This window comes from Lampris incognitus, chromosome 15, assembly GCF_029633865.1.
Source record: "Lampris incognitus isolate fLamInc1 chromosome 15, fLamInc1.hap2, whole genome shotgun sequence".
Lineage (NCBI taxonomy): Eukaryota > Metazoa > Chordata > Actinopteri > Lampriformes > Lampridae > Lampris > Lampris incognitus.
The window spans coordinates 15,720,740-15,747,056 of record NC_079225.1 but is presented as its reverse complement, the minus strand read 5'-3'; the positions used below and the strand labels follow the sequence as shown (position 1 = coordinate 15,747,056).

Genomic DNA, 26,317 nt, shown 5'->3' with positions numbered 1-26,317 from the left:
GTCTTCACTGGTTATGTCGTGCATCAATACAGCATGTGAACTGTTTGACAACTCGCTCATTGTTAGGATGACGTGGCCTGGGGGAAGGGATGGGGACGGTTAAACAGTTCCAACTTGGAAGCAGACGCTCCAAAGTGCGGCTGTGCTTCGCTAAAGAAAAGTGAAACAACAGCAAACTTCAATTACTGCAAGGGAGGACACGCCTCTAATATGTCGATGGATTTACTGCAGCACGGCTTAAACGGGATCGAACACACGGTTTCAACGTCTCTCTCTTAGTCCAAGTCATCATACTGTCCCCGATTCAGCTAGTGCTGGTATTAGCGAACTCAAGTCCTACACACAAACAACGGACATCCAACTTTTATATGGCAAGATGTAGAGCTTAAATATGATTTACTTCTCTCAGATTCGTGTTCGCAGTACAATATGACTCCTCCTGAAGTTCCTTCCCATACAGCTGATAGCACGGAGACGCCATTCGCCGTTGCAATGAGGCAGCAGACAAGCAGGGGGAGTGAATGAAAGTCACTAACCAGTAAGAGGAGACATCATGAAGGGGCTTCGCTCCCTCTCGACGGTCTCGTCTCAAACACATCCCTACCCTGCTGTTCGCAGTAAATCAGTTTATATCCCGTCATCCTTCATGCTGAAATTGGTTCTACATAGAATTGGTATATTTCAGAAGAACTTGGTGAAGCAATTTGAGCGTAATAATGCAGACAGATGACCTAAAGTCCTATCCAAACAACACTGTATTGACAATGGATTTTAAAACATATTGGTTTCGTCCTCAAAAGCGATGATAAATATTGGAACCGGGATCTGATGAAAAACAGATTTAATAAGTGGAATCGGAACAGAAATTAGTAAAATCCAAAGGACACCCAACCGAGGGCAGAAGTACCGTGTGGCAAACCCAAAATAAAGCATTCCAGGATTTTATGAATGAGTATGTTCAGTGAGATGACACACTGAACACAAATCTAGGAAATAATAAGAAAAAAACAAGCACATGCCTCAAAGATGACCCAAAATGTTGTTCTATAGCATTTAAATACCTTCACAGGAATTATGGAAATAAGTTTTGGATATTGCATAATGGTTGGGGCAGCAGAAACAGTCAAATCTGAAACAGAGATAACTCATTTCACTGAATTTGTTATTAAGGAAAAAATACATCATGCACAATGGACTTTTCTACACAAGGCCACGGTCCTCAGCTCGGAGAGGCTGAGAACAGTTGGGCCTGTGTGTGTCTGCCCCAAGGGCTGGTGCAAGATTAGAGAAGGATGTGGAAACCAGAAGATAGTGAGGGCTCCCAGGTCAATGTCCTCATACCACAGGGGACAGACAGCTGCTGTGTGGATGCACAGATCGTCTTCGAAGATAAACAGACACAGAGCATGATGACTAACCAATGTACAGGCTGAAGCCTGTTCCACTAATAATTTAGTTGCAATGAAATTAACAACAACAATTACCGAAATATAATTTCACTATACTTATAACATTTTATATAATTATATATATAAAATGATATAACATTACATAATTATATGATATAATATATAATAGAAAAACAATATAATAACAAAATATAATAATATGATACAATTAGAAAATTATATAATTTTATATAATTATATTGAAATATCCATCCATCCATTATCTGAACCGCTTATCCTGCTCTCAGGGTCGCGGGCAGCAGGAAGGGGGAGATCCTGGATAGGCAGCAAGGCCATCACAGGGCACACACACACACACACACACCTAGGGACAATTTAGTTTGACTGATTCACCTGACCTACATGTCTTTGGACTGTGGGAGGAAACCCATGCAGACACGGGGAGAACATGCAAACTCCACACAGAGGACAACCTGGGATGACCCACCAAGGTTGGACTACCCCGGGGCTCGAACCCAGGACCTTCTTGCTGTGACGCGACCGTGCTTACCACTGTGCCACCATATTGAAATATAATTATACAAAAACATAACGGAAATAATTTTAAGCTTGATTAGTCTGTTTAATATTGTTTTAAACATACTTAAAACCCCAACATACAGCCATCTGATTCACACCACCACAGTATTTTCACAGCCGCCACAGCATCAAAAATAACAAGAATTCAATTATAACATTTTAATTCAAAAAGCTCTGCTGATGGGTGCGCATGATGGTATGTCTCCAATGAGCAAAATGCCAAGGTTTTAGGTGCCGATTCAACCCAGTGTCCGTGTTAACAGACACGCCTGCAACACCAGGTGCGCCCAGCGCACGAGGCTGTGAAGCACCACAAAAGTGAAGCACCAATTTTCATGTCGAGTCTATTCCTGGTGCTTGCGTTTATGAATTCCTACAGGGGGGGAAAAAGGAGTCAAAATACGATGAGGTGACATGCCAATGCGTCACATGTGCTCCAAATTCTCAATTTCACTTCTGGTGTGACCGGCGATGCGCATGGAGCACCATCGCAGCGCAGCACAGCAGACACACACCAACTCCAATGACAAATCAATGCTTTTTTGCAAATAATCCTTTTACCATGGCATAACCATAAAAGCAGGCTTCTGCATAATCAACCTAATATATAGGCTACATTTTGGTATCAGTTCAGACACACAATGATGCTGTCAAACACCTGACTAGACATATCCCTAATGAATTCTACTGCCTTGCCAAGAGGCCAGGAAAAGACCTAGTTTTGAGATGTAAAGCACCTCATGGGCCTGACTTGTCCCTCACATAATCACTCCCTCACATTTAGCAAGCTATAGTTTTTCAGAAAGACATGCGTGTTAGGGTCAGTACTCCTGTCGGTGCCCCTGACCAAGGCATGGCAAGTCGAGCTGGAGTTGGTCCCCGGGTGCTGCACGGCAGCTGCCCACTGCTCCTAGCTACACAGCTAGGATGGGTTAAATGCAGAGGAAGAATTGCCCCACGGGGATTAACAACGTAGTATGAAAAAAAAGGGGGGCGTCCGGGTAGTGAAGCGGTCTATTCCGTTGCCTACTAACATGGGGATCGCCAGCTCGAATCCCCATGTTACCTCTGGCTTGGTCGGGCGTCCCTACAGACACAATTGTCCGTGTCCGCGGGTGGGAAGCTGGATGTGGGTATTGTCCTTGGCGTTGCACTAGCGCCTCCTCTGGTCGGTCAGGGCGCCTGTTCGGGAGGGGGGGGGACTGGGGGGAATAGTGTGATCCTCTCATGCGATACGCCCCCCCGGCAAAACACCTCACCATCAGGCGAAAAGAAGCAGCTGGTGACTCCACATGTATCGGAGGAGGCATGTGGTAGTCTGCAGCCCTCCCCGGATCAGCAGAGGGGGTGGAGCAGAGCAGAGATCACGACGGCTCAGAAGAATGGGGTAATTGGCCAGATACAATTGGGGAGAAAAAAAAAGGGGGGGGGGAATTCTCCATAAGGAGGAACTGACCACTTGTACAGCACCAGGCGTGTGATGCACAAGTGGTGCTTCGCATCAGTGACACTGTGCGTCCTTGGTATGACACAAAATCAATCCACAGAAATGAACAGAAACAGAAACAGATGTTTTTCAAATGATATCATAATCAGCAACAGAACAGAGATATAAAATGTAGATAGCTACTGAATGTGAGCATAAATGATGTGCTGTCGTGACTCACTTCTGCGGGAATTTGCAAGCGCTTTTGCGGCACTTCACAGCCTGACACATATTTGTGTTTAATCATTATCTTGTACAGGCGACATGGTCAATAAATGTGATCCTCACACGTTTCATAAACTCAACAAATGGAACAACAACCTTAAACAGAGAGTTACCGGGTAAAGAAATCAGAACTTGGGAGGAAAGGTGTGCGTGTTGTGGATACCTGACTGGCTGGGGTTCCCAGTCTTGTTGCCCACACTGCCATTCTCCTGCTGGGCTCCCAGGGTCTTCAGGATGACCTGGGTCGCTCCCAGACGCGGCAGTGTCACATGGGTCAGATGGGGGAGGGAGTTCTTCTTCGCAAACGACTGGCTGGTTTCCCGTCGCTTGCGCAGGAAGCCCCCCTCAGGGAATAGCACTATCCACTTCCTGTCACGGCTGTGGTAGTATCTGTCTAGATGGTCCTTAAGGTACACCAGCTGCTTATCCCGATGAGCTTTACCCTGAGGTAACAAGGAAACACTATTATAATACACACTAAAACTCCCACTTGATAAATATTGTAGTCTCATGTTCTTTAAAGCTGAAATCCGCGATTCTTCTCAATGAAGAAATCATTTTATCCATCTCGATTAAAAAATTGAAACGTGATGCCCATATGGCAATGCTTCTGTTGGGCAGACAATATTACCGTAGCAGTGTTGTGATAGAGTTTGAGGAAGTAAGAAGTGACAACTGCAGTAACACCTTGCATGCAAACCGAGAAAACCAGCTGCACCAGGTTCATCTCTTAGCCTTGCAAAGCCAGCCCACAAATTTCACTTCGCTCATTGTAGTCAGGCAAGGCTCATTAGGCATTCATTTGTGTTAGGCGCATCATCGATGTGACATCCCATGAGCACCACATTTCCAGATACACTGGTCTGATAGTAAACACCGCTACCACTAGCATGTCAGTCGATATAGCTAGTTATGACTGCACATGATTCGTGCCATCTTTGTAAATCCATCAATCCATTATCCAACCGCTTATCCTGCTCAGGGTCACGGGGACGCCAGAGCCTATCCCAGCAGTCATTGGGCGGCAGGCGGGGAAACGCCCTGGACAGGCCGCTAGTCCATCACAGGGCTGACTGACACGCACACACACACACACACACACACATATTCAGACCTAGGGACAATCTAGTATGGCCGATTCACCTGACCTACATGTCTTTGAACTGTGGGAGGAAACCGGAGCCCCTGGAGGAAACCCATGCAGACATGGGGAGAACATGCAAACACACAGAGGACGACCCAGGATGACCTCCAAGGTTGGACCACCCCGGGGCTCTAACCCAGGGCCTTCTTGCTGTGAGGCAACCGTGCTAACCACTGCGCCACCGTGCTGCCATCTTTGCTAAAACTAATTCTACAGCAGCATCGATCGATGCTAACCTCTCCTAGCACAGCCACTTTTGTCATTTTTAAAATATGGTGCTGTTCATTGTCATCATCATCTAAAACCGCTCCCCATAGTTTGCTGACAGGTCCGTCGTACTGGGTACGACTAATTCTCAGTGCATGTTTTATTGTGTGGCGAAATGAGCTGAGCTTATGAGATGTAGGCTGACTTCACGAGGTTATCTACTTCCTGTTGCCTCCTACATCGACGTTTATAAGAACACTGTAATAATGATCACCTGACCAACAGAATTGCCACATCGTCATCACATTTCAGATGGATAAAATAACTCCTTGTTAGTTCTCAGATCTGAGCTTCAAATCAACTTTACTGAAACATGAGAATAGATGATTTATAGATTTAGGGATCAGGAACAATTTATTGTCATTTCTTCCATGTACTTGCGTACACAAAAGAAGCGAAATTCCGTTTCCCCCAGCCCACACTGTTGCCACACAAAAGACAAAAACACACTTCCCAAATTCCCAAAAACGACACCACCAAAAACCTAAAAAAACAGAGAACACAGCAAAAAAAAACAACAACACACAAACAATTAACAACACAGTCCACTCAGTGCAACAGTCCAAAAATTCCACAGTCCAAGAGGACGAACGCCAGCCAGGACGACTACCGCGACTGCCGGTCTGCATGGGCTAGCAGTTAGCTTAGCCTGCCCCGCTTCCGCGTCCTGTCAGACCGCCCTTGGTGTTTCCCCCTAAGGCTCAGCTCCAGCTTGATACCCAGACTGATGGGTTCATAGAGCTAAAGTGACATCTTGAAACACCAACACCACGACAAAAAAAGATGACACTGAGGATCGATCCTTTGCATGAGTACAACTATCTCACCCCGTTAGCCTGTTTTGTCTTGAGGAAAACAACACTCAGTTACAGATTAAATAACTTATTTAGATGGTTTGGTAGTGAAAAAAGGACAAAAACTACAACAAAACTAGGGGGTGAGATGCAGTAACATTATGAGGCCCTCTAAACAGCAGTTATGGAGAGACTGGAATGGATGTTACACACTGGCCTTGGTAGCTTCCAAAGCATTAGCAATAACAACAGTGTGGAAAGAGAGTTGAGATTGATTTTGGTCAGGCCTAGTCAAAAAGCCATTCCAAATGCATTAGCACTGGTGGGCGAGTTTTTGTGTGCGTGGCTGTATAGGTCATTTGAATGCCTATGACAACAAAACCACATTAATGCTATGCAAGTAAAGCACAAGATATCAGTGATTTCCTTGAAAGTCTGAGTCAACATGAGAGACTGTGGCTGTGAGAGCCTTTTGAATGGCCAGAGATAATGGTCAAGTGGCTGGGAAAGGACAGGGCGCTGCAGCCTCAGTGGTCACAGCGAATGGCGTGATGATTGCTGGAGTGTTGGAATATATTCCCAATTACTTCGAGGTGTAGCAACAACCAAAAACGGGTGTCGAGGTAAATGTCCGCTCCTTGTAATCAAAATACAATTTTCCTTGAGACACCAATGCAATCCCGCCGCTTTTTTTTTTTTTTTTTTTTACAAAAATTAAGTTTTTGAATTTGGGCTTGGAGAGGATTTGTGCTTAATTTCCACACAATAATGTCTGACCTGAAGTCACTGACTTGTATCCCCCCCCCCTTTTTTTTCACCCCAATTATATCTGACCAATTGCTCCCCTCTTCCGAGCCATCCCGGTCACTGCTCCACCCCCTCTAATGATCCGGGGAGGGCTGCAAACTACCACATATCTCCTCCAATACATGTGGAATCGCCAGCCGCTTCTTTTCACCTGACAGTGAGGAGTTTCAACAGGGGGATGTAGAGCATGGGAGGATCACACTATTACCCCCAGGTCCCCCTCCCCCCCGAAAAGGCCCACCGACTGACCAGAGGAGGCACTGGTGCAGCGACCAGGACACATACCCACATCCAGCTTCCTCCCGCAGAAACGGCCAATTATGTCTGTAGGGATGCCCGACCAAGCCAGAGGTAACACAGGGATTCGAACCGGCAATCCCTGTGTTGGTAGGCAACGGAATAGACCGCTACACTACCTGGACGCTGCCACTGACTTTTATTTCTGACGAGCAGCCCGTTGAGTGTAAACTCGGTTTCAGTTATGCACCTGTATGTAGTCATGAGGAACAGTGGATGTGTATTCAGACAGATAAGCTTGGCCCTGCAACAGTCCTCACTAAAGGGCCACTAAATCATGGACACTAAGCTTGAGATATACAATAAAAACTATGCATTAACTATGCTGTATCAATGAATTTGAATACAGTTTCAGTCTTGTGGGGTCATAAAGCATGCTATATCTGGGTTGTGTGGAATGATGTGTCAGTCTGGGAGAGCAGATGTATGGGATGTTGGGACAGATGCTTGTTGCGTGAGGTATTCTGGGGGAGGATGTCAGGAATGCCAGGACAGGAACACCAGAGGGGACAGTAGAGCAGGGCAAATGTAACTGAGTAAGTTTGCCAAGACTATTTAACATAGCCTGTCTAGCCATTCATGGACTTAGGAGTTCTCCAACCTTGGCATGTTTGCTGATGCTAAATTTCCTGAACATGAAAGGGCCTGACCTAAAATTTTAATTCCTTTCCTGCCTGTCAGCTTGTTTTCAGATCAAAAACAGTGGATTGAGAACTATTTTACCCACAAAGATAATCCCAATTTATAGCCTTTCTGAAAAATAGTTCTTAGGTATTAGTTAGACAATGAAATCTTAAATTAGGGCTGAGAGATATGGACAACATCAAATCCATCCATCCCATCCATTATCCAAACCGCTTATCCTGCACTCAGGCTCCAGCATCCCCGTGACAAAATCAAATACCACAACATTTTTTGACCTAATACCTCCATATTGATATTTTGACGAAACTGTGGAGACGACTACCGGTGTGCTCGCAAAATATTCACACAATAAATTTTTGGTAAACACTCATCAGTAATGTGGATATGATGTCCAAACAGGCAGATAAGTAATATAACAGCTAGAACAGTCTAACAAGTTCAGAAAATTGCATCTCTTTACTGTAATGCCCATTTAAAACCAGGAAAAGACAATACTTAGGTCATATCATGATATTACGATATCTAAAATCCCAGATGATATGTAGTCTTATGTCACAATATCGATATAATATTGATATATTGCCCAGCCCCATCTTAAATGATTAAAAACAACCACCTTTTGTAAGAAATGCATTTGAAACAAGCTGTAAAAGGCGGTTTGATGGCTCCCTGTGAATTGACATGCTATGATGTCAGAGAATTTACACCATTCCCCCTTTGAAAATAACTTCTCAAAACGCCGTGACATTCCATCGCCAGTGGGAACCCTGCGAGCTTAATCTGTCCGTGCCACATAGCAGTGGGCTTGTTCCAGCTGCCCCCACAAAGAAGGGTCAGTCTATGCCAGCGAGCTGCGTTACTGGCAACTGCCAACACGCCTCTAGGAGGAAGCGGTACCAGCAGACGCACATATCTTTTGTGCAGCTGGATGCAGCGGATGTGTAGAGGCTCAACTCAAGCAAAGACTGGGGTTATTTAAAGGGCAGTGGTGAGTTAGAGGGCTCTAAAAGATCACGCTCTATGTGCCCACATAGAGGGGACAAAGTGGGTCAAGCCTCTTGGTAAACCACAGTAAAACGTCTGCAGCAACTCTCCCAGGTGTGAATGCGTGCAATTGTGTCAATACGGAAAAAAGGGTGAGTTGTAAAAACAAAAAATTTTTTTTCAATTTATATATACACTACCGTTCAAAAGTTTGGGATCACCCAAACAATTTTGTGTTTTCCATGAAAAGTCACACTTATTCACCACCATATGTTGTGAAATGAATAGAAAATAGAGTCAAGACATTGACAAGGTTAGAAATAATGATTTGTATTTGAAATAAGATTTTTTTTACATCAAACTTTGCTTTCGTCAAAGAATCCTCCATTTGCAGCAATTACAGCATTGCAGACCTTTGGCATTCTAGCTGTTAATTTGTTGAGGTAATCTGGAGAAATTGCACCCCACGCTTCCAGAAGCAGCTCCCACAAGTTGGATTGGTTGGATGGGCACTTCTTTGAGCAGATTGAGTTTCTGGAGCATCACATTTGTGGGGTCAATTAAACACTCAAAATGGCCAGAAAAAGAGAACTTTCATCTGAAACTCGACAGTCTATTCTTGTTCTTAGAAATGAAGGCTATTCCATGCGAGAAATTGCTAAGAAATTGAAGATTTCCTACACCGGTGTGTACTACTCCCTTCAGAGGACAGCACAAACAGGCTCTAACCAGAGTAGAAAAAGAAGTGGGAGGCCGCGTTGCACAACTGAGCAAGAAGATAAGTACATTAGAGTCTCTAGTTTGAGAAACAGACGCCTCACAGGTCCCCAACTGGCATCTTCATTAAATAGTACCTGTTAGAGCCTGTTTGTGCTGTCCTCTGAAGGGAGTAGTACACACCGGTGTAGGAAATCTTCAATTTCTTAGCAATTTCTCGCATGGAATAGCCTTCATTTCTAAGAACAAGAATAGACTGTCGAGTTTCAGATGAAAGTTCTCTTTTTCTGGCCATTTTGAGCGTTTAATTGACCCCACAAATGTGATGCTCCAGAAACTCAATCTGCTCAAAGAAGTGCCCATCCAACCAATCCAACTTGTGGGAGCTGCTTCTGGAAGCGTGGGGTGCAATTTCTCCAGATTACCTCAACAAATTAACAGCTAGAATGCCAAAGGTCTGCAATGCTGTAATTGCTGCAAATGGAGGATTCTTTGACGAAAGCAAAGTTTGATGTAAAAAAAATCTTATTTCAAATACAAATCATTATTTCTAACCTTGTCAATGTCTTGACTCTATTTTCTATTCATTTCACAACATATGGTGGTGAATAAGTGTGACTTTTCATGGAAAACACGAAATTGTTTGGGTGATCCCAAACTTTTGAACGGTAGTGTATATATATATATATACACATATACACACACACACACACAAATATATACACACATACACACACACTATATATATATATATATATATATATATATATATATATATATATATATATATATACACACACAGTGCATCCGGAAAGTATTCACACCCCTTCACTTTCCCCACATTTTGTTATGTTACAGCCTTATTCCAAAACAGATTAAATTCCTTTTTTTTCCCTCATCAATCTACACACAATACCCCATAATGACAAAGTGAAAAAGGTTTTGTAGAAATTTGTGGAAATTTATTAAAAATAAAAAACTGAAATATTGCATGTACATAAGTATTCACACCCTTTACTCAGTACTTGGTTGAGGCACCCTTGGCAGCGATTACAGCCTCAAGTCTTCTTGGGTATGAAGTTACAAGCTTGGCACACCTATATTTGGGGTATTTCTCCCATTCTTCTCTGCAGATCCTCTCGAGCTCTGTAAGGTTAGATGGGGAGCGTCGCTGCACAGCTATTTTCAGGTCTTTCCAGAGATGTTCAATGGGGTTCAAGTCTGGGCTCTGGTTGAGCCACTCAAGGACATTCACAGACTTGTCCCGAAGCCACTCTTTCGTTGTCTTGGCTGTGTGCTTAGGGTCGTTGTCGTGTTGAAAGGTAAACCTTCGCCCCAGTCTGAGGTCCTGAGCGCTCTGGAGCAGGTTTTCATCAAGGATCTCTCTGTACTTTGTTCCATTCATCTTTCCCTCGATCCTGACTAGTCTCCCAGTTCCTGCTGCTGAAGAACATCCCCACAGCATGATGCTGCCACGACCATGCTTCACTGTAGGGATGATATTAGCAAGGTGATGAGAGGTGCCTGGTTCCCTCCAGATGTGACATTTGGTGTTCAGGCCAAAGAGTTCAATCTTGGTTTCATCAGACCAGAGAATCTTGTTTCTCATGGTCTGAGAGTCCTTTAGGTGCTTTCTGGCAAACTCCAAGTGGGCTGTCATGTGCCTTTTACTGAGCAGAGGCTTCCGTCTTGCCACTCTACCATAAAGGCCTGATTGGTGGAGTGCTGCAGAGATGGTTGTCCTTCTGGAAGGTTCTCCCATCTCCACAGAGGAATGCTGGAGCTCTGTCAGTGACCATCGGGTTCTAGATCACCTCCCTGACCAAGGCCTTTCTCCCCCCGATTGCTCAGTTTGGCTGAGCGGCCAGCTCTAGGAAGAGTCCTGGTGGATCCAAACTTCTTCCATTTACGAATGATGGGGACCACTGTGCTCTTCGGGACCTTCAAAGCTGTAGAAATTTTTTTGTACCCTTCCCCAGATCTGTGCCTCGATACAATCCTGTCTCGGAGGTCCACAGACAATTCCTTTGACTTCATGGCTTGGTTTCTGCTCTGACATGCACTGTCAACAGTGGGACCTTATATAGACCGGTGTGTGCCTTTCCAAATCATGTCCAATCCATTAAATTTACTACGGGTGGACTCCAATCAAGATGTAGAAACATCTCAAGGATGATCAGTGGAAACAGGAGGAACCTTGAGCTCAATTTTGAGTGTCATAGCAAAGGGTGTGAATACTTATGTACATTCAATATTTCAGTTTTTTAGTTTTAATAAATTTGCAAAAATTTCTACAAAACCTTTTTCACTTTGTCATTTTGGGGTATTGTGTGTAAATTGATGAGAACAAAAAGGAATTTAATCCATTTTGGAATAAGGCTGTAACATAACAAAATGTGGGGAAAGTGAAGGGGTGTGAATACTTTCCGGATGCACTGTATACACACACAATATGTACACCTATATATTTATGTGTGTGTGTATGAAATATATTACATGTAATGTTTGTTATTTTTCAAACGTTTTCTATCCTCCCATCGGTTGCTGTGCACCGTAACTAGGGGCGTGGCGCGAGGCAACGTTGTATTTATTGGCTGTGTGTTTTTTTCCTTTGCTGTTTAACCACAGCTGATGAGTGCATGACGCATGAAACAGGCTTGTACTGCAATGTATTAAAGTGTTTTTTTTCGAAACCGTCAATGGTGTTGTGAGTGCTCAACTAACGAGGAGTTATATATATATATATATATATATATATATATATATATATATATACACACACACACACACACACACACACACGCGCGCACGCACGCACGCACGCACGCACGCACACACACGTATAAATAAACACGATCACTTAATTCTCCTGTGTAAATAAGAGGAGTGAGTCAAACTGTAATACTGACTGATGTCTTACCTGTCTGATGAAGAAGTCCCCGTGGATCAGCGACACCACACCAAAGTTGGTGTATTTGAACACATGGTCCATTAACCACATCATCTTACGTACCACCTGAAAAAGGGAAGGGGGGGAAGTGAATCATTCAACTTAGAAAAACAACCCCCCCCCACCACACCTGATCTCCATTTTCCCTATTCCCACAAACAAGAGACGTTTTAATGTCTTTAAACGCCAATGTTAAAGGATGACACTGCCCTGCTCACTTTCTTTTTTACCAATCTGATCTGCTCTGAGTCAGCTTTGGCTTACTGGCCTTTGCTGCACTTCCTTGTCATGGTATTAAGAGGATAAATGGGGTTGGGGATGCAGCTACTGAGGCAGATCATGTCATCATGTTTGTGCAGTGTATTCTGGCAGCTCCATTGCCATGTCAGCCCCCAAAGTTCATGTCCTGTCCCTCTCAGCTCCCATGCAAACAGCTGATGGGTAGGGCAGCGATTCTATATATAGATTCGATAGGATGTGCATTGGAGTTGCAGGAACCACAGCCATTTAAATGGAGGGCTAACTTGAGGACAACAGGACTTACTTAATTCAACTTCAAGAGGACAACTCTTATCAAAACCTACTGGAAACCTCCAGAAGTACTGTACTCGAGAGTTGGGGAAACAAGCTCTCTTTCTCCTTTCTCTTACTTTAGATGTAAGACATAGGTTTTACACGTACACACACTTTTTTTTGGGGGGGGGGTATCTCCCCTTTTTCTCCCTAATTGTACTTGGCCAATTACCCGACTCTTCTGAGCCGTCCCGGTGGCTGCTCCACCCCCTCTGCTGATCCAGGGAGGACTGCAGACTACCACATGCCTCCTCTGATACATGTGGAGTCGCCAGCCTCTTCTTTCCACCTGACAGTGAGGAGTTTCGCCAGGTGGATGTAGCGCATGGGAGGATCACGCTATTCCCCCCCAGTTCCCCCTCCCCCACAAACAGGCGCCCTGACCGACCAGAGGAGGCGCTAGTGCAGCGACCAGGACACATACCCACATCCGGCTTCCCACCCGCAGACACAGCCAACTGTGTCTGTAGGGACACCCGACCAAGCTGGAGGTAATACGAGGATTCGAACCGACGATCCCCGTAATGGCAGGCAACGGAATAGACCCCTATGCTACCTGGACGCCCGTCAAAATTTAAACCACAAAGTGGAAAGGCTGTCTTAGGAAGTTAGCGGTGTCTAAACCTGGTACAATGGAAGAGTGATGATAATTGTGGTAAGTTAAGCTATTGATTGGCCTATTTAAGCAAAGTCTTAGTTAGCAAGGGAGGGCATAGGATAACCTGGCAAGTACAGTAAGCTAAATAGGGTCCGGGGACAGAATATCAATAACTCTATGTCTGGCTGGTGAAAGAAATGCCAGCCCAAAAACCATATATATATATATATATATATATATATATATATATATATATATATATATATATCCAACCATCCATCCATTATCCAAGCCGCTTATCCCAACTGGGGTCATGGGATGCTGGAGCCTATCCCAGCAGTCAATGGGCGGCAGGCGGTAAGACACCCTGGACAGGCCGCCAGGCCATCACAGGGCCGACACATTCACACCTAGGGACAATTTAGTATGGCCGATTCACCTGACCTGCATGTCTTTGGACTGTGGGAGGAAACCCACACCAACACAGGGAGAACATGCAAACACCACACAGAGGATGACCCGGGATGATCCCCAAGGATGGACAACCCTGGGGTTCGAACCCAGGACCTTCTTGCTGTGAAGCAACCGCGCTAACCACGGTGCCACCATGCCGCCCCCATATTATATGAATACTTAAAGCATTCTTTCGAGATGACCAATGGAAATGTATTCATGACGACTTGTGGCTTTTGGTCTTAGCAGTTTACTCACTCTAAGCAACATTTGGTAAAATAAACAACTGCATCAATACTTTTGTCTGACTGAGTGGGACACCAGGTTCATACAAGTCATTATCCAAAGACATTCTTTCCAGAGTCCAAGCAGCTCACACATGTACAGGAACCAACCCAGACGGTGGGGACGCCGACTGCTCGGGAGGTTCAAATGTCTGCATTGTTTTGTTTTGGGTTTTTTTTAAACTGATGATGGGGTGGAGGGCTTCGGGGACGTTTTCTTCCTGGATTTCCTAAAAACGTACACAATGAGGATGTTACTCCAGCTCTTCTTACCGTGCCCTTGTCTTGTAGGCACATCATGAGGGTGCACACATCTCCTGTGGCTTGGTGGTTGACTATGACCATGGCTTCCTCTTCACAGATGGGCCTCACATCGTCGCCCCACTCCGTTACTGCAGGGCAACAAAGTGACACTGTGTTTAAGCAGTATTCTGTTCAGAGTGTTTGTCTTAACCGCCCGATGGGAGGGTTTCCCCTCAAAATATCTGGATGACTCAAATAGCATCAGGCAAGTCAGAAATGTAAACTCATCCATCCATTACCCAAACCGCTTATCCTGCTCTCAGGGTCGCTGGGATGCTGCAGCCTATACCAGCAGTCATTGGGTGGCAGGCAGGGAGACACCCTGGACAGGCCATCACAGGGCCAACACACACACACACACACACACACACACACACACACACACACACACCTAGGGACAATTTAGTATGGCCGATTCACCTGACCTGCACGTCTTTAGACTGGGGGAGGAAACCGGTTTCATTCGGGTAAACTCAATCGACTATGAAATAATTTCTTGCAAGTTTTGTTTTCTGGCAAATAACAAATGTGGTGGAATCTATTTATTTTCCACTCAAGAGTATTTATTATTCAGTATTCATTATTCACAGCAAATATTTCACTCAGGCTTTGAACAACTTTGAGGGATGAGCAGCAGTCAAGACGTACAACTCATTAGTGTACCAGAAAGTTTAAAATATGCCACTGTTGGGTTTTTTCTCCCCAGAGCAGTACATTTATGACTAAACGGGGGGGGGGGGGATAGGAGGTACACAAAGATTAAGGAGCATGCCTTTTGACAACAGCTGAAAATACACATCCCGTCTTTGAATCTCAAGATGAATGTGTGCCACTTTTAGGGTTTCCTTTTATAGCCAACACATTTTTTTTAAAAAGGTATGTGCTTTTAAATAGGAGCACTGCAGTTCAGAAATGTGACCAGCACTGAAATCCTGATATCATAGGTCTTCGGAAGCAATCATCACGTTTAAATGACTGGAACAATGGCATTATTAGTTTACTGTTTGGCATGGCAGTAACGGAGCTGAAGTAATCTTCAGTTAGGTTAGATGATTAGGACAAATACAAGGCTGCAGACTGCGAGGACAGGAAATGAAGCGATAGCCTCCATTAACAACTCTTCCTTCCTTGAGCACAGCTGTGTATATTATCAACGTCATACTCGCAACACAACAAGGGTGCTGTTCTATCTCAATGTAAAGCAAAAAAAAAAGTGGTAGCAAGTACGTGCTGACTATCAAATATCCTCCGATTTTAATTAGAAAATGAGTAATTGACACTACTCTGCCTTGTGCAACAGAAAAAGGATGAGTCTACTTCCCGCTCTTTCCTATTAAACAATAAATAAATTAGTAAAAAGTGGATTGAGAAAATGTGTTGGGCACACTATAATGGTTTCTAATATGTGATACCTTTTCTTGGGATTTGATTTTTAAATAAAGTCGACTGGCCATAAAGACCCAATGTTTCTACACCGACAACTGACAGGGTGTGTATCAGTGCCTCTTCAAGCAGCTCACCAATAAAGGTCCGTTTTCCATCCCCCGATTTAGATTGACAGGCCTCTATTTCAAGAGTTCTCAGACTACTTCATTAACCATTCTGGCTGTATCTGACTGTTGACAGGAAATGCACGGGAGCTGCAACAAAGGAAGGAACAATGCTCATGCTACATGAGGGGTGACAACAATAGTCCTTCCGCAGAACAAAACGTGGGCCTACTTTGCAATTCAACACACTTAAACAATTCTGCATATTAACAGAAAACCAAGGAGGTCTGCAGGGCTGCAGGTCAGCCAGAGCCACTGGGTGAAAAGCCTCAGCTGGGATGTAATCAGTCACCAGAAGCCCCCAGACTTTAGAGAGGAGCTGGTCTGCAGGAGTGCTCTGTGCAATGTCAATGCTTTGCTGTAGACGAGCCCTGGGTTGCACAGAGCGTGCCAATGCTCGACATTCTAGGAAAAGACTGCTGAGGTATAAATTTATCAGTCAAAAACTGTTTCATGCACAGAGTACAAGGGACATAACGAACTTGGTCAAACACTCTCATAAAAAACAGGATGGACTTGGCACAGAACAGGACCTCACATGTCTTGCAGACAAGTGGTAATGTATGACAACAGACAACACAAACACAGGACAAGCATACACTCAAGGCAAAATAAACTGCTCCAGTCAAAACAGCACTGGGATAACTTGTAGCAGTGGCGAGGGGATTAGCGTGTCCAGGGTAATGCAGTCCACAGGGGTCATGACCCTGAGTAGGTTTAATTGACTAAGGTACAACTTGAGACTGTTATGCAGCACTGGCCATGGAAAAAAAGTGACAATAATCTGCCTAATGTGCTTGAGATTCAAAGAAAAGCTCATTTGACGGTAAGGCAAAAGGGAGAGTCTTCTCTTGGAAGTCAAGTGTACTCCATCTTTCCGGGAATCACAAAATGCTTGCCAAACATGTGATAACAGAGGCTGTTGCTAGGAGATGAGACATCTGATCTACATCTTCAAGGGGAGGCTTTCATGGATTCTCGGATACATGAGGCAAACGTTCATAATGTTGTAGGTATCTAGAGTCACAATGTTACGCTTCATTTACTCCTGCAAACGGAAACTAGTGACCCAAATCTATTACAAATATGTAATTTGTAGTACACACTTTAACAGATATTAAACTAAAATCACATCAAAAGATGTTTAGTGTGCTTAATGCTATGCAGTTATATCTAACTAACAACTTGATTAGATAGGCGCTAGATCCTTTCTAACCACCCCAAGAGTACATACAATTTAAAATCTAAGAGACACACTCCTATTTAGCCCACGTACCTGTTAGAATTAACCCTTCCTGTAAGACCCGCAGTAAAAGGGCAAGTCATGTGTCTGGGCACACTTCTGCATCATAATAATGGTTGCAAGATCTAAATCAAATCAAACACTCGTTACTAACTGCTACAGTATGTGTTCAGCATCTTCATGACACGAGCACATTAGTCTATGTCACGGACTGGCGAGTCACACATTAATTTATCAGAGAGCATATTCCACAACTCCGTGTGTGTCATAAAGTTGCCAATATTTGTAGAAGCATACTGTTATCTTTACCTCACATTTATTACAGGTCCCTACAGAAAAATTGAGCATGAAAATTTATTCGGCTAAGGTCTTGAACCCAGCTTATACTAAACACTAGGGCAGCATTGTTTATACATGCATCTTTGGTTGCACCCAAATACACACTGCAGGAGAATAAAACCAATCCTCAGGTGCATGGGACTCAGGAATACACTTCTAAACAAAATGACATATCTGTCAATCTCAGGCTTGAAAGTCCCCTGAAGGCGATATCATGTCATAAGAGGCGCACCTTTGGTGCACATTTAATTCCCCACTGTGGAGCAAGAGGAGCCTGAGTGATATAACCGAGATGGGTCATCTGAGTATACTTTTGGGAAATGGTCTTTGAGAAATGACACAATTAGCCTAGCGACAAGACAGCCAGCCCACAGGGGGGTATCATCCAATAACAGTGGTCAGCTAAATGGTGTACTGCTGACCTTGCCCCCCCTCACCCTCCTTCCAGTTTGGCAAAGTGTTTCAACCCCCCCAGCAAAGGGAATCTGGGTGGCTGTTTTTCAACCATCAGCACAGCCAAAGAAGAAATGGCCCATGATCTGACAGAGAAAACTAAACTGGCAGAAAAAGGACAGATTTTTCTTTTGAATTCACAATTTGTCCTGAACACACTAAAAGATGACGACATTACACATTCTTGGAGCAGAGAATGACAGTGACATAGTTTATAGTTTCCTGAAAATTACTTTCCCTTCCTCATTTAAAACCTAAATATTGGTCTCCAACATAAAGAGTAAAGTGAGCAGTTAAAAAAAAAACACTGTGACAACGTGACAATCCAGACTAGAGGTCGACCGATAGGATGTTTTACAAAGTATCGGAATCGGCGGAACTTGGCTTCAATAGTGGCTGATGGCTGCGCAGCCTCCACCGGTCACCCGGGAACGTTCATCACTGTTTTGCATGGAGGCCCCATACATGTCAAGTCAAGGTAATGTCATTGTGTACCTTAAATAATTTATATTTAAATGAAAGTTAACTTTATATGAGACAGCTTTACTCGTACACTATGAGCATGATAAGGTTGTTGCGTTATAGTGTGGTTAGACTGAAGATAACTGCTGCTCTGCTGTAAGCATGCTGTCTGTTTTGCTAGCAAGCATGGTCGTTAAGAATTTGGCTTGCCGTAAGTGCAAGCCCAACACAACTATGGGCCAATGGCCACATCTGATCATTTGAGGGCCATTTTTGCTGACAATATGTGTGCGTGTGATTAACGCCTGATAATAACCTAAACAACTGTTAAAGACCCCATTAAATGGCACTCTTACTCCACTGATTAGGAGACTGGAAGAGGGAAGGCTGACAAGTGGCATTCAAGTCATATCTGACCAGTTTTCAGTTTATTTCTCCCCACAAACGCCATCTCTCGAATATATAAACGCAATACTATCAGCTAGGGCTGCACGATATATCGTTTCAGCATCGTCATCGCGATGTACGCATGCTCAATAGTGAAGCAAGGCAAATGAGCTCAAAACACCTCATGCTACAGCTTTTTGCTGCTTGGTACAAATGGGAAACTCACACGGTGCTAATTTTCCATCACTAATCTAGAAGGGAATTCTGTCTGATATAACATAATATACTCCGATTTAATACTTGGAACTTTGTAATTTCTCGCTCCGTTTGGACAAATGATACATCGACGTGTTCATCCGCTTGTCGGCTAGTGACGCGCGGATCGCAGTTGTATCCGCGGATCGGGTGGGCCGAGTCATAAAAATTATCGGTCCGATTAATAGTGGATGGTTTGCGGGTGGGTGAAATGCATATTTAATGAGGAAACTAATGTAACCGGTTATTTTCTTGCCGGGTGCGGGATTCGATACGGGGTGTACTGCACCACAAGGCGACATCACTAACCGCTCGACTAAAGGGTCAGACCCGTTAGCTAGGGGCTAACGTGTCTTATTAATAGTCTTATTAGTAGTTTACACTACTAATAACGTTTTCTAAAATGTGAACAATTTATGCCTCGTTTTTCGTCAGGCACGAATTAGCAGATAAGAGTCATTGCGCCAATTGCGGCAGAAATAAGGCATAGTAAGGAATAGTAATATAGGGAATGAGATGAGATTGAGCCAAGAGCCTGGGTCTTTTCCCTGGCTGTTTTTAATGGATGTTACTGAGCGCTTCATTGGACTTTAAGAAGTAATTTGAATGAGTGAGGGGCTTAATTATGTTGTGCTTCTCTTCATCTCAACAGTATCCACTGAAACTAGGTGCACATATGCCTCTCTTGTGACAGAATCAGGTGGGTGAGAATGCAGTGATGTGTTTTGTCAAATAGATCACCTTCTCAATCCTTCAAATTGAGCTCTTTTGTTGGACAAGGGTGCAAAAGCACAGCTGGTTGGGGTTTTTTTTGGGGGGGGGGTTCCCCCTTATTTCCTCCCCAATTGCATCTGGCCAATCACCCCACTCTTCCGGGCCGTCCTGGTCACTGCTCCAGCCCCTCTGCCGATCCAGGGAGGGCTGCAGACTACCACATGCCTCCTCCAATACACGTGGAGTCGCCAGCCGCTTCTTTTCACCCGACAGTGAGGATTTTCGCCAGGGGGACGTAGCGTGTGGGAGGATCACGCCATTCCCCCCAGTTCCCCCTCCCCCCGACCAGAAGAGACGTTAGTGCAGCGACCAGGACACCCACCCACATCCAGCTCCCCCCCCCCAGACACGGCCAATTGTGTCTGCAGGGACGCCCTACCAAGCCGGAGGTAACATGGGGATTCGAATTGGCGATCCCCGTGTTGGTAGGCAACGGAATAGACTGCCACGCCACCCAGACGCCCACAGCTGGGTTTTTATATTGCTAATCTGAGGTGCATGTAAAACGCTTGTGCCGTAACAATGAGTTACACATATTAAACTTTGGTTCTCAAAAAAAAATGTAAAGTTTGAAATATCATTGTGAGTTGTTCCTAATTTTCATTCTTCACTTCCTCTACAGATTCAAAGTTGACGTTCGAGATCCACAGTCACACTCCTATTCATTACATGTTTGATATCAACCTTCTTTTATAGTCTCATTTTGAATTAAAACTGCCTTCTCGCTTCTCTTCTGGGCTCGTTTTATCTTTGTGACATTAGTAAAATGGCTGTAGCAGTCCCTGTGATAGCCCGTGGTAGCTGGTTTAGCAGCAGGTTTCCAAGATGAATCTTCGCACTGCCTCCTAAGCTACAAGACCCCCCCACTTCCAACATCTTTCTATAGAAACACGAGTTAATACATTTTTCCCATCCTGTGTCTGTAGAAGGAATGATGGGTCCATGGGTCCAAACCAAGTCTCTAGCTTCTTTTAAATCGCGTCTTTACTCCCTTTGTAACCTTGTTTTAGAAAAGCGCTATATATATAATTTTTTCTCAACTACATGCATACAGCATTCCATTTCTTTTTATAGATGTGATGTTTGCTAGCAAACATGGATGGATACAAGAGTAGTCTAGTGGGTGGCTCGTTTTTATGATGTTATGCTCGTCATCTTTACAAAATGATTTGACCTCAAATTTGCGAAATCAGATTTGAAAAGCTCACAAAGAAATGTTTGAGGACATCAGTAACGTTATCACAGAGGATTTAAGTTCTCACGTAAAAAAATTAAGAATGACAGTAAGGACTACCTCTACAATACTGACATTTTTGTGTTTTTATCAAGCTGAACAACAAAGTAGGGACCGTTAACTTGTGATAATTCCTCTAGCTGTTTTTGCGGTAGCCTGGAATTTCAGGGAATGTGATTTTAAAATCCCCAAATCCAATATGTCATGACAAGCAAGTACAATGAAGTCAAGTCAGTTTTAATGTGCAAAATGACGAAAGGTGAATACGAAATGTTGCGTTTTAGTCTGCGTTTACGACGCAAATCTGTTTTTATTTGAGCTTCTGTGACAGTAAAATGTGGTTGTACATTTCAAAATGTTTAATACAAACTACACGTGTTTGTGCGATCTTTGAGTTCACTCATTGATTTAATAACGGATTGAGGCATTTAACCCAATCCGGCACTTTTCCAAGCACACTATTGGATGATAACTACAAATACGTCATGCGAGTCGAACCCCAAACATAGCTGCCTGCTCTCTTTGCCAGGAAAAAGTAACTTGGACAAAGCTACCAATAAACAAAAAATGCGCAAGTATGAGTGGCATTTTTTTCCCCATCTGTTGAAAGCCATAGACGTTAACAAAAAATTGGGTCCTCCCCTGATAGGGATCGTCTAAATATACGAAATCTCCGATTGGCCCACCGCCTATCAATGGGGATTATAAATAAGGGTTAGTCAAGAATAGCTGATTTACCTATTATTCTGCTGGGTTAGTGCAAACAGACCACATCAATTCACAAACTGGGAATATCTTTAAAATTCATATTCTGTAATATCTCTGGCAAAAGAACGTCGAAAGAGATGAACTGTTGAGATGCCCTATAACTAAGCAGGACAAAAACCACCTCATTTCTCTTCAACCGGGACCACATTTCCTCGGTCTATGGACTCATTGCTCACAGTCACCATCGTCCACAAGGCCTGTTGGACCACACAGTCAAACATGCAGCAGCAAACCAATTGGGTCCAGGGCCCAGTGTCATGCTCACCGTTGTGAGTATGTGTTACAATGCATACATAGATGGAGGCCCACTGCGCTGCCTGATGCCAGCAAGCAGGAAGCAGAAGGAGCTGGGGACAAATGAAGGTTGAAATTACTACATTATGACAATGCTGTCACAAGACAACATTTGCAGCAGTCTGTAAATAGTTAGGCCTACTACAGAAATACAAGGTTAGTCGATTAATGGGGTAATAGTCTTTAAGAAAACACCATGGGTCAGCAATCTGGCCCCATTCACGATGTACTGATTCACTATCGTTGTGATTATTAGTCACCTTCTAGTGCATGAGACTACAATCAAGTTATCCCGAAGGCTTTCATGGCCATGCCACCTCACCAGCGATCAAAGATCAGCACTCTTCTTTTGAGGCTTCATTATCGTGGCCAGAGACTCATCACAGTATGCACTGTGTGAAGACTTGAACACTTTTACCCTGATCCTAAATTACAGCATGTCTGGACATCATAACAGTGAAATTAACACCTGGGGAATTGGCTGATCTTGTCTCCTCTGTGCTAGGGGAATAGTTAAAAATAAATATATTAATATAAAAAACATCCAGTATAGCCCACTCACCCCCAATCTCTATAATGAGGCAACGCATGCATACACACAAGCACACATTTCATGGTTTTGCATTTAGCAACGTTTCTCAAGTCTGAGTTCAAAGTCAGACTCCCAGACACATTTAATGATATTCACTTGAGAATACACGGACATCCATCAGCACATAATGCCACATTTGTTCCCAATTTTCCCCATTCACCCAAGAATTCAAAGAAAGCCCTAAAAAGAGAGGTTTGAAGGTGACCTTTTCATTCAGGTTGTCAGTTGCTCTACAAAATTATCTAGCTAAGTACTTACAGAATATGGAGCTTTTTGTACAACATGATAAGAGACCTGTATGCTACTACTTGTAATTTGCTTACTGATAACCCAGTCCCTTGTCATCTATAAAGCACCATTGTTCCCCAACCAAAACCAACATAATGTCCATCACCACTCTGATAGTTAAAACTAAAGGAGAACATGCAAAGTGAAGGGTTTCAAAGTGCAGGTGAGTGGGCCAATACAACATGCCCTCAGTGCAGTTATGTAGCACTTAATAATTATAATTAATCACCAATAGGATTAATGTTATTGTGATCTATAACAAAACCTGGACAGAACTGGACAAAATAATATCTGGGTACTGATTGACCATGGGCAGAACCTGTCTGTACTGAAGGGGGTGGGAGGCACTGAAATCAAAAGGTCATTTACACACTGGAGCAAACTGCTGTGGTTAGACTTGTTCTGCAAGTTAAAGGTTATGGGGTTGACCACCTCAACAGCCAGTCTCCATCCTTGTCAACATGTCCTTGAGCACGAGTGATGACTGTGACTCCCTAACCGCTTCAGTCATGTTGCGCCTGTGTACTGATGCCTCTGGTAACAACGTGGGGGAAGGTTACATATAAGAGTGTTGATGAAAGGAAATTAGAGAAGTATCAGACGGAGGACACATTACATAATATGTAGTATTTCAATATGGTGTTCCTCATACTTAAAATTCAACACTTTGTTACTGAATTGCTCTACAAGGTCCCATTTTCCTCTTGAACGCCACTAATCAAGGTCTTAAAACATGTATGTTGCTCAATGTACCACCAGGTATTCTATAGGCTAACACTGCATTTTTAATCAGCATGCCTTGTTGCTCTCTTGTGTTCAGCACTTAGTAATTTGTGAACATTTTATCTTGTCGCTTTGTGAAACCAAACACCACTGACAGAGCCAAATCACTCCAAGACATTTAGTTGGCCAGCAGAGCGGAACCAACAAATGCTTTTGAGGTCCTCTTGCAGCTTGCACCAGTCAGTATATGCTGTGTTACTATGTGCAAGTTGTCAATATGTCACTGCACCGACATTACCTAAACAAATTCCTTTAGATTTACTACACCTTGCAGCTAAATTGATCCAGGCTGTCAGCAAATGCTAAAGCATTACAAGTTTAAATCAACAGTGAACTGTGCCATTTAAAGAAACAAAGATGTGTGCATTTCAAGACAGGACAAACACCTAGAGCAAAACCATTTTAGATGCAGATGCATCCAAATATAAACCCCCACTTCCAACAGTGGGAAACAAAAAGGGGCACCTTGAGAATCAATGTTACGTTTCAAACACTGGGTTAATCTATTCTTTTAAACGTATACCCTCTGCTCCTAACTTCAGAAGATGTGTCACCACTGCATCCTGTGGGATAACACCACCACCACATTTTCACACTGTCTGTGCCAGCTATGGTCAATGGAAGACTAAAAGGGCATCTACCAAGGTTTAGTCTATATGCTTAAAAAAAAACAAAAAACAAAACCTGTAGGTGGTGGCCATGAAATCCCCCCCCCCCCTCTATCTGCTAGCAGCTGTTCGAGGTGATGTAAGCACAGTCAGGGTTACCCACACAGTGATCATGTAAGCAGGGGTGTGAGGGGTTCTCCTACCTGTGTAACCTGCAATCCAGCCCCAAGAGGACACCATAGCAAGCATCCATTTGAACATTATTCCTTCAATTTGCCAGAAAGTAGGACCGTCCCATAGTCTCAGTGGCTGGAGAAGGAGCAAGTATAAGCAGTAGGAAGGGATGGCCACACAGTTGTTAATGAACATGAACACGAAACGAAGCAGGGAGCTCAGCAGGACCCAGCCCAGATTGCGGGCGCCGTCCAGGAGATGTGCCATCCTGATGCACGCCGCCGTCTGCAAAGACACAGCAGGTGTTAGCGTCCATTTATATTTTCAGACTCCGCACAAGTCGCTCGTTCACAAGGACAAAAAAAGCAAACAACAATAATAAACGAGGCATGTGTGCACTAGCTACAAACGATCGGCTCAAAGAAGGAGCCCCAAAAAACCCCCCAGATCACGTTATGTCACGCCACTCTCAAAAAGCAGCGCTCCGCTATACAGCAGAGGAAAGGCGGCGATGTAGCAGAATGAATCCACCCCCCCACCCACCCCCACGCAATTGTGCAGTGGAGGCACTTACCGCATCGAACAACCTAAAACAAAAAAGATTAGGATGCGCGATCGACAAATTAATTCTAAATTGCGATCCGTTACTAGCGGCTGCCCGCTAGCTAGCTAGCTAACCGCATATAGCCGCCGCTAGTTCGCGTGCGACGAGAGGTCCATAAAAGGCACGGGACGCGAGCCGAGTCGCGCAGTCGGCGCGCTCGCTTGGCGTTCAAAGCTAGATTAGCAAAACGGGAACAGGTTAGTTAGTTAGTTAGTAGCGAGGCGGGACAATTGGCGAAGCACCGTGTGCAACAACACACTCAAACGGGCGTGTGTGCGCGTCGGAGGGCGGCTGGCAAAAAGGCAGCGTTTTTCCAAATCGGGGGGGTACCGAAACCTGGCCGAATAACGAGCGAACCCCGAACAAGACCGGGTCATTCCGCCCATTTTATCCAGGATATAGCCTGATCCTGAAAAAAAAACAACAGAAAAAGTCTTCGCTGATGAATCTGGCGTCAACTCACCCGACTCGTGTGGCTGAAGCGTCCAAGGACAGCGGAGGCGTCTGAGAGATGTATCGCACCGCCAACCTCAGCCGGTCAAGTTAGCGATTTCGGTAGCTAACATGTTAAAACCTTCAGTCTCGATCGGAAGTTCGAGGCAATTGCTGAGAATAAGGAGCCTGTGCGATATAAACGTTGATTCCGCCTGTTCACATAGTGCTGCTCGGACAGCATGAATTCGGGGTTTGCGTGTGTGTGGGTGAGGGGATTGGGGTGGTTGGAGGTGGTGGTGGTGGGGGGTAAGGACCTCGGCTCGCTAGCTACCCAGCAAGCGACAGCACTTCGTCGGATCCATCTCAGTCATCAAAGCCGCCGGGATCATTTCAGCCGTGCAACATCATCGAGTAAGCTAGCGAGCGGTGTTATTAGCGCACACCAGCGAGACGACGCGGGCCCGCTTGCAAAGACCGCCGGCAAGCCAGCTATGCCAAAGCTATATCCTATATATCAACATACATTAACATAATATGCACGCCGTGTCAGACGCGAGGG

General features: G+C 44.2%; 1 protein-coding gene across 1 annotated transcript in view; it reads right to left on the bottom strand.

Annotated features, from left to right (window-relative positions):
• The window catches only part of lpgat1 (lysophosphatidylglycerol acyltransferase 1), a 63,060-nt gene extending 37,083 nt beyond the window's left edge, over window positions 1–25,977 (bottom strand). The window contains exons 1-5 of the mRNA XM_056295026.1: window positions 25,787–25,977; window positions 24,749–25,004; window positions 14,486–14,604; window positions 12,275–12,370; window positions 3,863–4,142 (exon numbers count right to left, since the gene is read on the bottom strand). Of these exons, the coding sequence (XP_056151001.1) occupies window positions 3,863–4,142; window positions 12,275–12,370; window positions 14,486–14,604; window positions 24,749–24,986 (733 nt within the window). The 5' untranslated portion in view covers window positions 24,987–25,004; window positions 25,787–25,977. The remainder of the gene's footprint in view (window positions 1–3,862; window positions 4,143–12,274; window positions 12,371–14,485; window positions 14,605–24,748; window positions 25,005–25,786) is intronic.
• Window positions 25,978–26,317: the final 340 nt, after the last annotated feature.